At 36.4% G+C, this 14,434-nt stretch overlaps 1 protein-coding gene across 1 annotated transcript in view; it reads right to left on the bottom strand.

The window, feature by feature from the left end:
- The window catches only part of LOC148840991 (uncharacterized), a 38,140-nt gene that overhangs the window by 15,217 nt on the left and 8,489 nt on the right, over positions 1-14,434 (bottom strand). Inside the window, exons 2-8 of the mRNA XM_088914686.1 lie at positions 7,907-7,945; positions 7,558-7,617; positions 7,229-7,288; positions 6,166-6,252; positions 1,070-1,129; positions 739-798; positions 410-469 (exon numbers count right to left, since the gene is read on the bottom strand). Of these exons, the coding sequence (XP_088770812.1) occupies positions 410-469; positions 739-798; positions 1,070-1,129; positions 6,166-6,252; positions 7,229-7,288; positions 7,558-7,617; positions 7,907-7,945 (426 nt within the window). The remainder of the gene's footprint in view (positions 1-409; positions 470-738; positions 799-1,069; positions 1,130-6,165; positions 6,253-7,228; positions 7,289-7,557; positions 7,618-7,906; positions 7,946-14,434) is intronic.

Raw genomic sequence — 14,434 nt, 5'->3', positions numbered from 1 at the left:
TGCTTAGCTTCAGTGGGTTGCCAGTTGTGAGTTGCAGAGTGATATGGCTGCTGCTATAGTATGAATGTGCATTTAAATGGTTTTCAAAAAGAGAAAAGCTGTTTCAATCAAAATAAATATCATTGCATGTTATTTACATGTTTCTTTAATTAGTCAAAAATAGGAAAATAAGAAAGGTAACAAATGAGGGGAAGCTATTCTGACCATCATACCCATTTGATAGTTGCTATCCGATTCAGGCATGTCATCCAGCTGATTCTGTAATAAATAGCTAATTCACACCCCACATGAAACATTGGATAACTGAATTCTGCCCGGCTCTGGTGGTAGTTGAGTGATTGTGTGCCTTTGTTTGAGGAATCACAGTCACAGTTTTGACACTTCAACAGGAGTGATATACAGTACTTACCATTGTTTGGTTCAACCATAGTCTGCTCAGATTGTGATATGGCAGGAATACTAGCTGACACTGAAAAACAAAGGATGGTAACTCTAGTGTGGGAGGAATACTTTAAATTTCTCACCAATTACAGATTACACCCTTTATCAAAGAATCACATTTAGCTACGTATCCTAAAATTAACGCAAAGCACTTTAATATTTATTTTTACTTTAAATATTTCTTTTTGGGGTTTTTGGATTGGCTCATCAAGTAACTGCTCTCAGTGCAGTGGTGGTAGTTGAGTGATTGGTTGAGGAATCTCAGTTTTAACACTTCAACAGGAGTGATATACTTACTAGTCTTTGATTCAACTGTAGTCTGCTCAGATTTTGATGTGGCAGGAATACTAGCTGACGCTGAAAAACAAAGGATGGTAACAGTTGTACTGGAAGGAATACTTTGAATTTCTCACCAATTACAGATTACATTCTTTATCAAAGAATTTCACTCAGTTTAGTATCCAAAAAGTAATGCAAAGCCTTTTAAAATTTCTTTTTTACTTTAAATATTTATTTTTGGGGTCTCTGGATTGGCTCATCTAGTAACTTCTCTCAGTGCAGTGGTAGTAGTTGAGTGATTGGTTGAGGAATCTCAGTTTTAACACTTCAACAGGAGTGATATACTTACTAGTCTTTGATTCAACTGTAGTCTGCTCAGATTTTGATGTGGCAGGAATACTAGTTGACACTGAAAAACAAAGGATGGTAACTCTAGTGTGGGAGGAACACTTTAAATTTCTCATCAATTACAGATTACACTCTTTATCAAAGAATCACATTTAACTACAGTACGTATCCTAAATGTAACGCACTTTAATATTTATTTTTACTTTATTTTTATTTAATAAATAAAATTTTATTTTTTATTAATTTATTTTTACTTTAGGGTCTCCTGATTGGCTCATCTAGTAACTCAGTGCAGGTGCAGTGACTTCTATGATCATGGGTTCGAGCCTGGGTCATGGTCCTTGTCAACTTTGGTCGGGATCCTCAGAGTACAGCGGGACCAGTCAGCCAGGGCTCTCTCTCCGCAACACCTGGGCACTTTCAATTGCCATGTAGTTAATGAGAGACTCAGTTCCCCTCCAATCAGCTCTGAGCCTCCAGTAGTAGAGGGTTGCGTAGCCTGTGATGTGTTAAAGATGAATGACTCAGATATATGCGAGACAGAGGAATCTGTCTACACGTCCACATTCTCTCCCGTGTGTGATCACAGGGTTCATAGCAGCAAACTGAAACATGAATAACGCACAACTGTTTATTCCAAATCCAGATCAGAAAAACCAATCTGCAGTTCAAAATAAAAAAAATGTTTTTCTATTTTGTGTTTAAGAAACAGTACAAAATGTATCATTCATTATTATTACACCCTTTGTGTACAGCACGTTCAGACAAGATGACAGCCCTTATCTACCGTAAACCACATTCCCCAGGAATCCAGAACACAGTTGATCAAGTGACTGCTTTCAGTTTTTCTTAATAATTTAGGCCAGTCAATAATGGGGAGGAATGACGATCCCAGAAGAAGATGGACCAACTGCATCACTGGCAGAAAAGAAAGGCTGCTAAATACAGCCAGGCGGAAAAAGGAAGTCTTGGGTATGGAAGGAAACCACTGGGCTCAGAAGTGGCAGGGGTGCATGTCGGCAAACCTGAGGGCGACGTGGTGAGCAGAGAAAAGGATAAGTGTGGAAAGAAGTGTTGGCTAGAATCAGAGACAGCTGCGTCAGGCGATGTGGAGAGCAGGCTAGGAGCTAAAGCTGGAGTGCCAGGGAATGCTGAGAGCCGGTTTGGAGCCGAAGCTGCTGTACTGGGCAATTCTGGAAGCTGGAAACAGTGCAGAGTGGAGGCTGGAAGCCGGGGCTGCTGCCAAACAGAATCCACCGGTCTGAAAACTGGGAGTCTCGTGTACGGAAGACATAGAGTTGAGAGCTTCCTATGAAAGGAGCACTTGAAAAAAAAGGACCAAATGGGTTTTAGGGCAGTCTTGAGACTGCAATGTATGTGCAGGGTAATGACTGCCTAGCTTAGCAAAAAAACATGTGTAGAATGAGACAGAAGTGCAAGAGAAATGGTGCTGTGAAAAAATGACGAAGTGCCGTCAAAACTGCGCCTCAGCTTTATGTAGGAAAGCAGGAAGTGAATAATAAGCTTTTGTTATTTATGGCTGTGGTTGTGTGTCAGTTTTCCTGGGTTTGCCTGCTTTAAAGACCCTGCGTTATGGCACCCCAAACCCAGGTGGTCACATCCTGTAAATGTCAGCACGTTAGGAATACAATAGCTGTTTAGAACTATGGTGACACACTAATAACAAATATAAATTGCAAATGAAAAATTGAAACTTGGTTTTATGAATCATCTGTAAGTCATGCCTTCCTACATCTTTAATCAAACCCAGATTGATAAAGCTATTAAATACCTAATGTAACAGTGACTAATTTAGGCCTTAGTAGTACAACAGTAGTACAGTAGTAAAACATGTGGGGTGTGAATTAGCTGTTTATTACAGAATCAGCGGGATGACATGCCTGAATCGGATAGCAACTATCAAATGGGTATGATGGTCAGAATAGCTTCCCCTCATTTGTTGCCTTTCTTATTTTCCTATTTTTGACTAATTAAAGAAACATGTAAATAACATGCAATGATATTTATTTTGATTGAAACAGCTTTTCTCTTTTTGAAAACCATTTAAATGCACATTCATACTATAGTAGCAACCATATCACTCTGTAACTCACAACTGGCAACCCACTGAAGCTAAGCAGGTGTGAGCCTGGTCAATACCTGGATGGGAGACCTCCTAAGGTCTAACTAAGGCGAAAAACTAAGGCTGCTGCTGGAAGAGGTGTTAGTGGGGCCAGCAGGGGGCACTCACCCTGTGGTCCATGTGGGTCCTAATACCCCAGTATAGTGACGGGGACACTATACTGTAAAACAGACACCCTCCTTCAGATGAGATGGAAAAACTGAGGTCCTGACTCTCTGTGGTCATTAAAAATCCCAGGGTGTTTCTTGAAAAGAGTAGGGGTGTTACCCTGGTGTCCTGGCCAAATTTCCCATTGACCCTTACCAATCATGGCCTCCTAATAATCCCCATCTATGAATTGGTTTCATTACTCTGCTCTCCTCCCCACTGATAGCTGATGTGTGGTGAACGTTCTGGCGCACTATGGCTGCTGTCGCATCGTCCAAGTGGATGCTGCACATTGGTGGTGGTGGAGGGGAGTCCCCATTACCTGTAAAGCACTTTGAGTGTCCAGAAAAGTGCTATATACAGTAAGTATAAGCAATTATTATTATTATTAATCATTAATATAATATTATTATTATAGAATTGCTGTATGAAGTTATTGATAGAGGATGCAGACAAACTGCATATATGAACAATAATAAACTTCACATACTGTATCTTACAAGTTATTTACCAATTTGATTTTACATACAGTTGTTTCTCCCTCATCAAAGTTCCAGGAATCTGGAAAGTGTGCCTTTGTTCTGCCATATACAGTAAGTAGCCAGCTCCTGTGAGTAAGTGGAACTTTTATTTTTGGTGATTTATATTTATATATTTATAGTATACTATGTTACTAAGTATTTATGTTCCCACTTCTTTCCTAATCCCTCTAGTTCAGTGATTCACACACTAGGACCTTCACACACTAGGTCCACATGTACAGAACCAAGGGGCTTTCTGGTTTTCAATCCAATATCCTAATGAGATTGTTAAATCAATTACTGACTTAATTATTGTTAAATAGTTTCCAGGTCTTCAGTCATTGAGACACTTGGGTACCATATAAAACATGGCTGTAACTCTCCAGGGCCAGATCACTGCTTTAGGCCTTTCTTTCAGGGGATGTGTTGTTAGCTATTGTTAGAAAAATGTAAAAACAATACTGTAAGTCTGTTGATTGGATATATCTTATGTAAAAATCACATATTACTGAATAACCTTTTTGGAATTGCAATAACATATTAGCAACAAAAATATGAAAGTAATAGGTATGATAATATCATTATTATTAATGAAATACTATATCTTGAGTAATGGAAAAGTCAAGATTGTCTCAGAAACACATGTATACCCATTGACTGACACCAAGCACTGAAAACTGCCAAAAATCCTCCTTTTTATATTGTGATAGATTCTTCTCTGGGCTAGCGTGACAGGAAATACCTACACACATAAGCCCATATATTAGTTCTTCTTTTATACTGTAGCTAGGGGAAGATCACTCTGATTTTTTTACTGCCCTCCCTTGTGATCCTAACCCTTGTTTATTTATCACCCTAGTTTGTATACTTTTTCTAAGCCTGTATATGTTTGGAGTATTGACTGCTGAATAATGTTTGTCTAGAGATTGGGAATAATAAAGTTAGACTGAACTTTAAAAAGTTAGAGAGAATAAAGTTTTTGTGTCTGACACGGTAAATGTGTATTCCAATTTTCCTATCATAAACTACAGTTCTTCTCCAGTCTGTATCACAGACATTCTATGTTTTTTTGCACCTGTGACGTTAGGTTAACCTTTGCCGCAGCTGCTCTTTGCCTGCTCTTATACATAGTAAGAGGAATCAGCTCTGTGCAGGAGTAGATCATTTCCTCAGGATCTATTTGAATGCTCAGGATCACTCAGCCATTCACTGGAGTGATGATGTGGTTTTTCCAGCTCTCTGGACTGACTTCGTCACTCAAGCCACTTTGATTTTGTCAAAGTAACTTTTTAGTCTACCTTGGTAATTTATTACACTTGACTTTGTGATAGGCCAGTCTCACGAGACAGCTAGAAAACCAAAAGCTAGAGATCACGATGATTCAACTCCAGGTGCTTTATTTAAATATTTTTCCACATGGAAAAACAATCTGTTCCAACAAATATCCATTAAACCTTCACTTCTCTCTTCTTTAGAACCATCAGTAAACAAGAACGAGTGGACTTGATTGGAAACTAAGGGGATGTGTGTTTAAACTTAGAACAGGAGGCGCTTCACACAAAGAGCAGTGCAATCTGGAATAAGATATTCAGCCATGTTGTTGAAACTGTTACTCTAGCTTTTTAAGAAAAAGGCTAGACATGATCCGCATATAAGTTAGTGGTTAGCAACCAAATGATTTAAATGGGCTGAACAGCCTCATCTTACCCAGTTCTCTTTTCCTTTTAGTTGTATTCCTTGAATCCTGTTATACAGACTAAGCAAGGTTCTGGCAGGTCTTCTATAAATGTATTTTACAAAATTACTTTTTCTGTGGCTTAGTTCTAAAATTCATGATAAATGCAATGAATAATTGTATGAAGAACCCTGAATACAACGTATTTGAATCACAATTAAATCATTTCTATTTCTAAACCCAAAAAAAAACAACTAATGTTGATCAATTGCAATGATACAAGTAAAGGTTTATTCCACACTGAAAAGAGAAGAAAAGAAAAGGTGTTACAAACCTGAAGAAGGCTCCACAGCCGAAATGTTGTGTTTTTTATTTTTTCAGCAAATAAACCTTTACTTGTTCCTTTGCAGCCTACTCATGCTGATGCAGCTACCCATTTGAACAATTGCAATGATAAGGATCTAATATTCTTGATTGTTGGTATAGTTTTCATAGTAGTATGTTTAAACACCTTAGTATGATGGACTGCTTGCATTGCACCAAGCCTCAGCTTTATTGCATGCATTCCTGGCATGAAAGATATTGTTTATAAATTAGAAATTCTTACCTACCACTTTCTGCTGTAGACGGGACTGATATATTTTCAACATCTTTAGAATTAGTCAAGTTGTACGAAGAATTTGTTGTATGTGATGTTCCTATAATGTAAAAACAATTATTAATTGATGATGATGAAAAATTAATTGATGTAATCTTCTCTTAGATTGTCTAACCGGTAGTGTTATAAAGTTGCACTTAAAATATGAGAATTGACTTGTCTCATCCATAGCATGGTACATCACACAGTCAGACAGCTTGTTACATGTTCTTTGTAGCTGGCTGTCAGCGAGCTACTACTGATTAATCTTTTTCTTTAGGAATAACAAAATGCTTCATTGTATTATTCACTGTGATAGATCACATAAATCTGAAAACAAAACTTTAAGACAATAAAATTATTATTTTTTTAGACCCCCCTCCTTCTAATTAGGAATTGCCATCTGTAAATAAACTTAGCTCACCATTGTAGCTTTTATATTATACAGGAGGGATGAAGATTGTGTAATCCAACATACACTCATAGAGTCACTTTCTTCTTGTTCACACTGCGCTCCACAGTGCCTGCAGCAGTGATGGGACTTTCACCAATAACAATGTCATCATGCACGTAAGTGCACAGCAAATCGTAGAGAAACATTGGATAACTGAATTCTGCCCGGCTCTGGTGGTAGTTGAGTGATTGTGTGCCTTTGTTTGAGGAATCACAGTCACAGTTCTGACACTTCAACAGGAGTGATATACAGTACTTACCAGTCTTTGGTTCAACTATAGTCTGCTCAGATTGTGATGTGACAGGAATACTACGCTGAACAACAAAGGATGGTAACTCTAGTGTGGGAGGAATACTTTAAATTTCTCATCAATTACAGATTACACTCTTTATCAAAGAATCACATTTAGCTACGTATCCTAAAAGTAACGCAAACCACTTTAATATTTATTTTTACTTTAAATATTTCTCTTTGGGGTCTCCGGATTGGCTCATCTAGTAACTGCTCTCAGTGCAGTGGTGGTAGTTGAGTGATTGGTTGAGGAATCTCAGTTTTAACACTTCAACAGGAGTGATATACTTACTAGTCTTTGGATCAACTGTAGTCTGCTCAGATTGTGATATGGCAGGAATACTAGTTGACACTGAAAAACAAAGGATGGCAACTCTAGTGTGGGAGGAACACTTTAAATTTCTCATCAATTACAGATTACACTCTTTATCAAAGAATCACATTTAGCTACAGTACGTATCCTAAATGTAACGCACTTTAATATTTATTTTTACTTTAAATATTTCTTTGTGGGGTTTTTGGATTGGCTCATCAAGTAACTGCTCTCAGTGCAGTGGTGGTAGTTGAGTGATTGGTTGAGGAATCTCAGTTTTAACACTTCAACAGGAGTGATATACTTACTAGTCTTTGATTCAACTGTAGTCTGCTCAGATTTCGATGTGGCAGGAATACTAGTTGACACTGAAAAACAAAGGATGGTAACAGTTGTACTGGAAGGAATACTTTGAATTTCTCACCAATTACAGATTACATTCTTTATCAAAAATCACATTAAGCTACGTATCCTAAAAGTAACGCAAAGCACTTTAATATTTATTTTTACTTTAAATATTTCTCTTTGGGGTCTCTGGATTGGCTCATCTAGTAACTGCTCTCAGTGCAGTGGTGGTACTGTAGTTGAGTGATTGGTTGAAAAATCTAATTTTTGACACGTCAACTGGAGTGATATACTAAACATTCTTTGGTTCACCTTTAGTATCCAGAGGTCCTGAATTGACAGCAGTTGACACTGAAAAACAAAAGAGAATAACATTATTGTAGAGGAATACTTTGAATTTCTCCTCAGTTACAAACTACATTCCTTATCACTTAGATGAGTAACCTAAAAGTATGACAAATAAATCTTTAACAGGAAAGCACAGCCCAGGAACATAGTTGTGATACAAGATCTTAGTCAAGTAGATATGCAAGACCATAGACGAGAAGATAGTAGGGACGAAGCACAAAGAGCAAAGTCCACAGTAAAACATAGTCAAAATCCAGGAATACAACAAAGCCGAGGATGCCAAGACATGAGAACAGAAACCTAAGACTGAGAGAGGAGATGACGCAAAGACTTGTCTCCAAAAAGCCTGCTTCTAATAAGGCAAACATTTATTTCTGTGCAGGTTGTACTGATCTCCTGCCATAGCGTGTAGTTTCGGCAATCTGATTGGCACGTATAGATGAGACTTAATGGTTGCTTTGCTGATCATAGTGCATCGTCTAGCAGTCCAGTAATAAATAGTACATGACTAACACAGGCCTTATAAGTGGTACTGTATGTGTAGGATATCGATTAGTTACTTATTAGAAACAAAAGGTAATAGGTACCTACAGATGCAGCCATTCAAAACGAGCGGGGTACGCTGCGGTAAAACGCGGTGGGCGTTTCGCATCATAATGCATCATATCATATAATACCGCAGTTATGATGATAGTATCCGGAATCACCGCCAGGTGGAGCTAATAAAGCTTAACGTCTCGTGTACAGCATTTGAACTGTCGCCAGAAAACGCATGGTTTTAAATCTCGTTCACTGCTGAAGGACAATCTTTTTCCAATTAAGAATTTAAGTTGTATACTCTTTAGACTTTTAATAATTTGAAACTGTGCTTTACAGCATGTTAATCATTAAACATTAAAAAGTGGGTATATTTTATAAAAGCAAGATTGCTCAGTTGGACAGAAGTACACAATCTACCACCTTTATCATAAATATTTTTATTATGCAAAAATATTTTGTGCATCAAAGTCTTTACGGAAGATATTACTAATAGTATTAATAATTAATGACCTTGGACAGGCTGTAAGCTCAAAGTATTACCGTGGTCCACTTTCTTTGTAACCGTCTTATACAATTTTTTCATTGACAAAAAGTAACACCACGATACACCACCATAAACTATATCAATTTTGGAACATAAACATATTATGTAAACTGTATATGGCTGGTATTGGTAGTTTAAAGAAAAAATACACACCAGTATTCTACTTTCTTCCTAAACATTTTAAGCATCAAAGTCTTGCATGTGGTTATTTCGGAAACATTTGTACGTGCTCTTTCTGACCATATTAAGTTTATATACTTTGTGAAAAGTCATAATCTTTTAACCTTTTCTGTAAATACACTCATTATTGGAGTAAACAAAAGCATACATAATATGGAATTGCGTATCTAAAGAAATTAATAATGATATAATTATATTCATGTACTGTAGCTCAAATAGTAGTATAATACACTTTCTATGGATATGTGTGCTTCTGTTTCACTGTCTCTCACATGAGTATGTCTGTGGTGTGAAGGCTTAAGTGTGTACTTTATAAGCCTGAGGTCCATGGGTCATGCCCTGCTGTTACCATCTGTTTTCTTTTAACAAATAAACATTTCTTCGAAAAACTAAAATAGCAAATATTATGGACACTATATTGACATTTTTTATATTTCTAAATATATTTATAATTCTAAATATATATTTTTTATATTTCTAAATATATTTATATTTCTAATTATATCTAAGTATATAACCTTTATAAAAGGGTTGTCTAGTATTCATAAGTATGTCATTTACAGATGACTTACAGGTCACTTACAAGTCCCTTACAGGTGACTTCAGAAACAAAGTAGCACCATTCTCAAAAGAGAATGCAGTTTATTCTCTTTTGAGACAACATTCACATTCAAAGTAAAAAGTGAAAAAAACATTCATTTATATTTCTATTAATCTGCAATCTGAAGGTTTAATTATAGCATGGTAAAATCATTTTTCAATATATGGACAGTATATAGTATGAGTTTTAATCACATTTTTTTTGGTTGCATTAAACAAACCCTCCAAAAATGTCTTGATCTCGGTTTTGAAGTTCCTTCCATCCATTTTCTAAACGATTTATCAAATAAAGGGTCATGGGGGAGCCAGAGCCTATCCAAACAATGAGCGCACAGGCAGGGAACACTCCAAACAGGACACGAGTCCATCGCAGGGCATGTACAGACACAAACACGTACACACTCACACCAGGGCCAGTTTTTGCAGAAGCCAATTAACCTACAGTACCAGTATGTATTTGGACTGCAGGAGGAAACTGAAGCAACCCACACAAACCCAAGGAGAACACACAAACTCCACACAGATAGCACCTTAGGTCCAGAACTGAACCCAAGGCCCCAGCCCTGTGATGCAGCTATGCTAACCATTGCACTACCATGTTACACACCGGTGATACATAACATAAAAATCCTAGAAATAGTGTGTGAATGGTATCGAATATGGATGTAAAGTCTTTGCAGTTTAACCTTAGTATTAGTGTTTCTTTAGTTGACAATAAAGGAAAAATCTAAGGAAGAATCTACTTAGCCATAAAAGTAAAGTTCCATCATCAAATGCATGTATTAAATGATATCATTCAGGAACAGCAAACAGAAGGATATTCAGCAATAACAAAGGATAAATTGAGTGAAACTCAAATCATACAGTAAGTATTTTGTTTTCAAATCGGATTATTTTTAGGTAGTCTAACCAACCAATGGGATTGTAAAGTGACTGAAAAGCTAAGTTGCTAAAACAGAAGTTTTTCATGCATTCACTAAGAAAAGGTATGTCACTAACAAATGGTGAATGGTCAATATTATTTCTAGCCTAGAAGTTGCACTGCCCATCAAAAACTAGGTGTTTCAAGTAAAAACCAAGAAGAAATTCACGCTTGCTACACAACTCATATGATAAAGAGTATTCGTACTTGTATAGAGCTGAAGCAGTAGGTTAATTTCCAAAAAAAAACAGACCTTGGATTAGAACTTCCCAGTGAAAGTTGTTTCATGCCAGAACCTCTGACTTGGTCCAGTTAACAGTAGATGAGAAATTCGTCCCAAGCTATTAGTGTTTTAATGACTGATGGCAATGAGGCTGAGGGGTGATGCAGATACAGATATCACATCTGCATGGAGTAAGGGATGAGCACAAAGGAATAATATTATCTTATTCACTACCTTAAACAGTTAAACAATGGGGGTGGAAATGTCTAATGTTTTGAGATGTTTAAACAGCTGGTTTCTTCTAGATTTTGTTTAAACTTGTCTGGTCAGCACAAGTTTTTGTCATGTGTTCCCACAGTTATTTCTTTTAATTTCTTCCCAATTCCACCACTGGATAAGATGTATTGTTATTGAGAAGTGTAAAAAGAATAAAGAGAGTGTGAAACAGAGTTTCAAAAAGAGTCTGAAAAAGACCACTACTGCAATGATTGAACAGGCAAACATAGCGCTCTTGAAGACACCAAAAAAACCTCGTCACCCAAATTTCTATCAGTGAGTTGAAGTATGCGGCAACACCAGTCATTAGATGTGAAATAAATTACAAATCTGCAAAAGTGGAACTCAGCCATATATTCTAGCAGAAACAAATAATCAGAATAAAATTTATCACCAATCCCAGAGACCTGGGACACTCCAGAAATGCAGCAAGACACTTCCAGCAGACCTGTGCTTGCAACAACAGTAGCAGGAAGGTCTACTAACAAACAAAATAATGGATGCACCTTTTAAGATTGGAGACTTGAGCGCTTATATATAAGAAGACTGCCATCAACACAACTAGGTGGCCTTGTGGACAAAAATCAAAGAAAAAAATGCTAACAAGCCATAACACATTAAACTTGAAGTAACTTTACCACAAGGTCAATAGTTGAAGTATTCTCCTGATTGTGCGAGAATCCTGACATAGCATACAGTGAAACTCTCCAGGAGGCAGAGGATATTCTTGACTGACCAACCCAATGCTCCCTAAATGCAATGACATGACATATCCTAAACACAGCTGGCCTATAACATGGCTACCGTAGATGTGTAACCTTAATGGAAAGCATGTAGAGACACTTTTTATTGGAGTAACAAATGGCCTACGTAACAGAACTGTACAGAAGTCAGTAATAGGGTGTTAGGATCAACTGCTTACCAACTAATTGATCATAAAAGATACTAACATTTTAAAGAATTTGAGCATAGACTTGATAAACTAGAAAAAGGCCTTCTGTGTCACAGCAGATCAATACACTTCCATGTGCACAGATCCCCGCAAACACCAACGCACAACCTAATTTTCCAACCACATCCCTTGTCCCACACCACACCTCTCTTTCTCTCTGAAACCCGGCGCTTCCAAGAAAACACAAACAGTTCGGCCTAAGCGTCGTGATATTCTGGGTGATTTAATTTAGCCACAGCAAAATGAACACCAAAATGGTTCTTCTGCAGATAGTCAATAGCCTTTCCTCTACCTGTTTTCAGCTAGAAATCAGGAAAACCGACCCTCAATATGCTTTTCAAAAACTAGTTGTAACAGACAGAACTATAAAACAGATAAGATGCATATCTTTAGTATTTTTCTTAAATGCATGTAGCAAGTAATTGTACTTTATCCCAGTTATTTTGTAATTATATTAATTACATTTCTTTGAATTCTGGATTTAGGTGGCTGTGTAATTATTATCTATAAGCAAAAAAATAATAAGGCTCTCTTTCACTCTTTCACTGGTAATGGGATCATTATCCTGACAAAAACATTAATTTCTGTTGAATAAAGGCCCATACTGATGAAATTAACAAAAGACACCTTTTAAAATATCCTTGGAGCATCCACATACTGTAAATACAAAATGTCCTTTCAGCAAAGAATTTCAGAAAATCATTAATAACATTTTCCAACCTTAAGGATATGGTGAATTACACATTCTAGTTTTCCTTTCTAAATAGATTTAACTCTTTAGTACACAGTTCTTATTGCAATATAGACCAACCACTATAGTCGAATGGTATGATAATGTTTACTGGTACTCTGTGTTATTAAAAAACCTTCAGTATAGCAAAGTACCCAAAGCTCAAGAATGTTGAATTCATTCAAATTAGAGATACAATTGAACACAAATGATAGTGTGTAGCACTTCCCCTTTTTTGTCATTTTAATTTTTAAAATTCTTATTGCATGCATTTGGGGGTATTTTGCTTACTGTTAAGAGACTTAACTTTTTAAGGATTAAAGTAGTAAACGGGAAAGAAATCTGAAAGAAAGAAAGTGATGTGTGTTTTTCTTTTAGAGGATAAATGCCTTAGTTCTTTCCTCTTATAGATATTAACAGAGTTTTCCTGCCTGTTCTTTGGAATCATTTCAACATATCTTTCTAGACTAGTAATTTTCTAAGGTGGACTGTATGTTATTATACATTCATACTTTAATAAAAATGACCATGCCGTCTATTTTAATATCAATAATAGTTAAAAAATATAACAAAATACTTTTATCCAAATATTATATTAGGAGGCATTTCAAATGGCAAACTGTTATGTCATACTTGCTACTAATTTGATGGGAGAAAATGAGTAACTTGGTCATGAAAGACTTGACACTGAAATACACATACAGTACTGTATTAAAGAAGAGAACTCTTTCTTTGCAGTTTTGACTCTTTCCTTGCAGTTTAGAATCAAAGTTGTTCATGTCACTAATTCCTTAAGTGAAAAATGTGAATTCTGAGAGTTCAATTCAGGAAAATCCGCAAAGTTTCTTTTCATTTTCAGAAACAAATCAATCTCTGTTCTACGTCCCACGCTCTTTTCGGAACATTCCCAGATTCAGTTATCTAACATTTGTGTGGTACAGAACATCCGCTACTCCAGCAGAGAGACAAATTCCGGGTGATTTAATCCTCTTGCTCTGATGAAGTTGACCCCAGATTTTTAACTGTATCTACAAAACTACTTCGTTTCAGAAAATATTCTTCTTGGTTTCTAAAACAACGCAAAAGTTATTTCTGTTTGGGGTTTTTTTCTGATACATTGTCTTGTATTTCTTTTAACAGCCTAACATTTTTGCCTGTAAGGTTGCTTCCATCAGTGGTCATACGTAACAATCTATCCTAGTTCAGGCACACTTTTTAACACTTATATGCTGCCTCTAGAAAATATTTTCTAAGAGTTGTATTTTTCATTCATTCATTTTCAATACTATATTATATCACTGTGTCTTGCTTGGGGCGTCATTTTTGTGGTCTGAAACGGATCATAATTTTCCCCCATTGGAATGGAAATAGGTTTTTCTTTTTACAAATTTTTGTTGTACGAAAGGATTTCTGTGAATGAATTATGTTCGTAAAAAGAAGTACAGGTGTACTTTGATGCATTTTTTTCTCTTGAACTTCTGGTTCAAGCTATGTTTTTGAATCCTGTAACACTTTATTTGCAAAG

The sequence above is a fragment of the Atractosteus spatula genome, chromosome 1 (assembly GCF_055471065.1).
Source record: "Atractosteus spatula isolate fAtrSpa1 chromosome 1, fAtrSpa1.hap1, whole genome shotgun sequence".
Taxonomy (NCBI): Eukaryota; Metazoa; Chordata; class Actinopteri; order Semionotiformes; family Lepisosteidae; genus Atractosteus; species Atractosteus spatula.
Note: the sequence above shows the minus strand (reverse complement) of the source record. Positions and strands in the feature narration are given on the sequence as shown.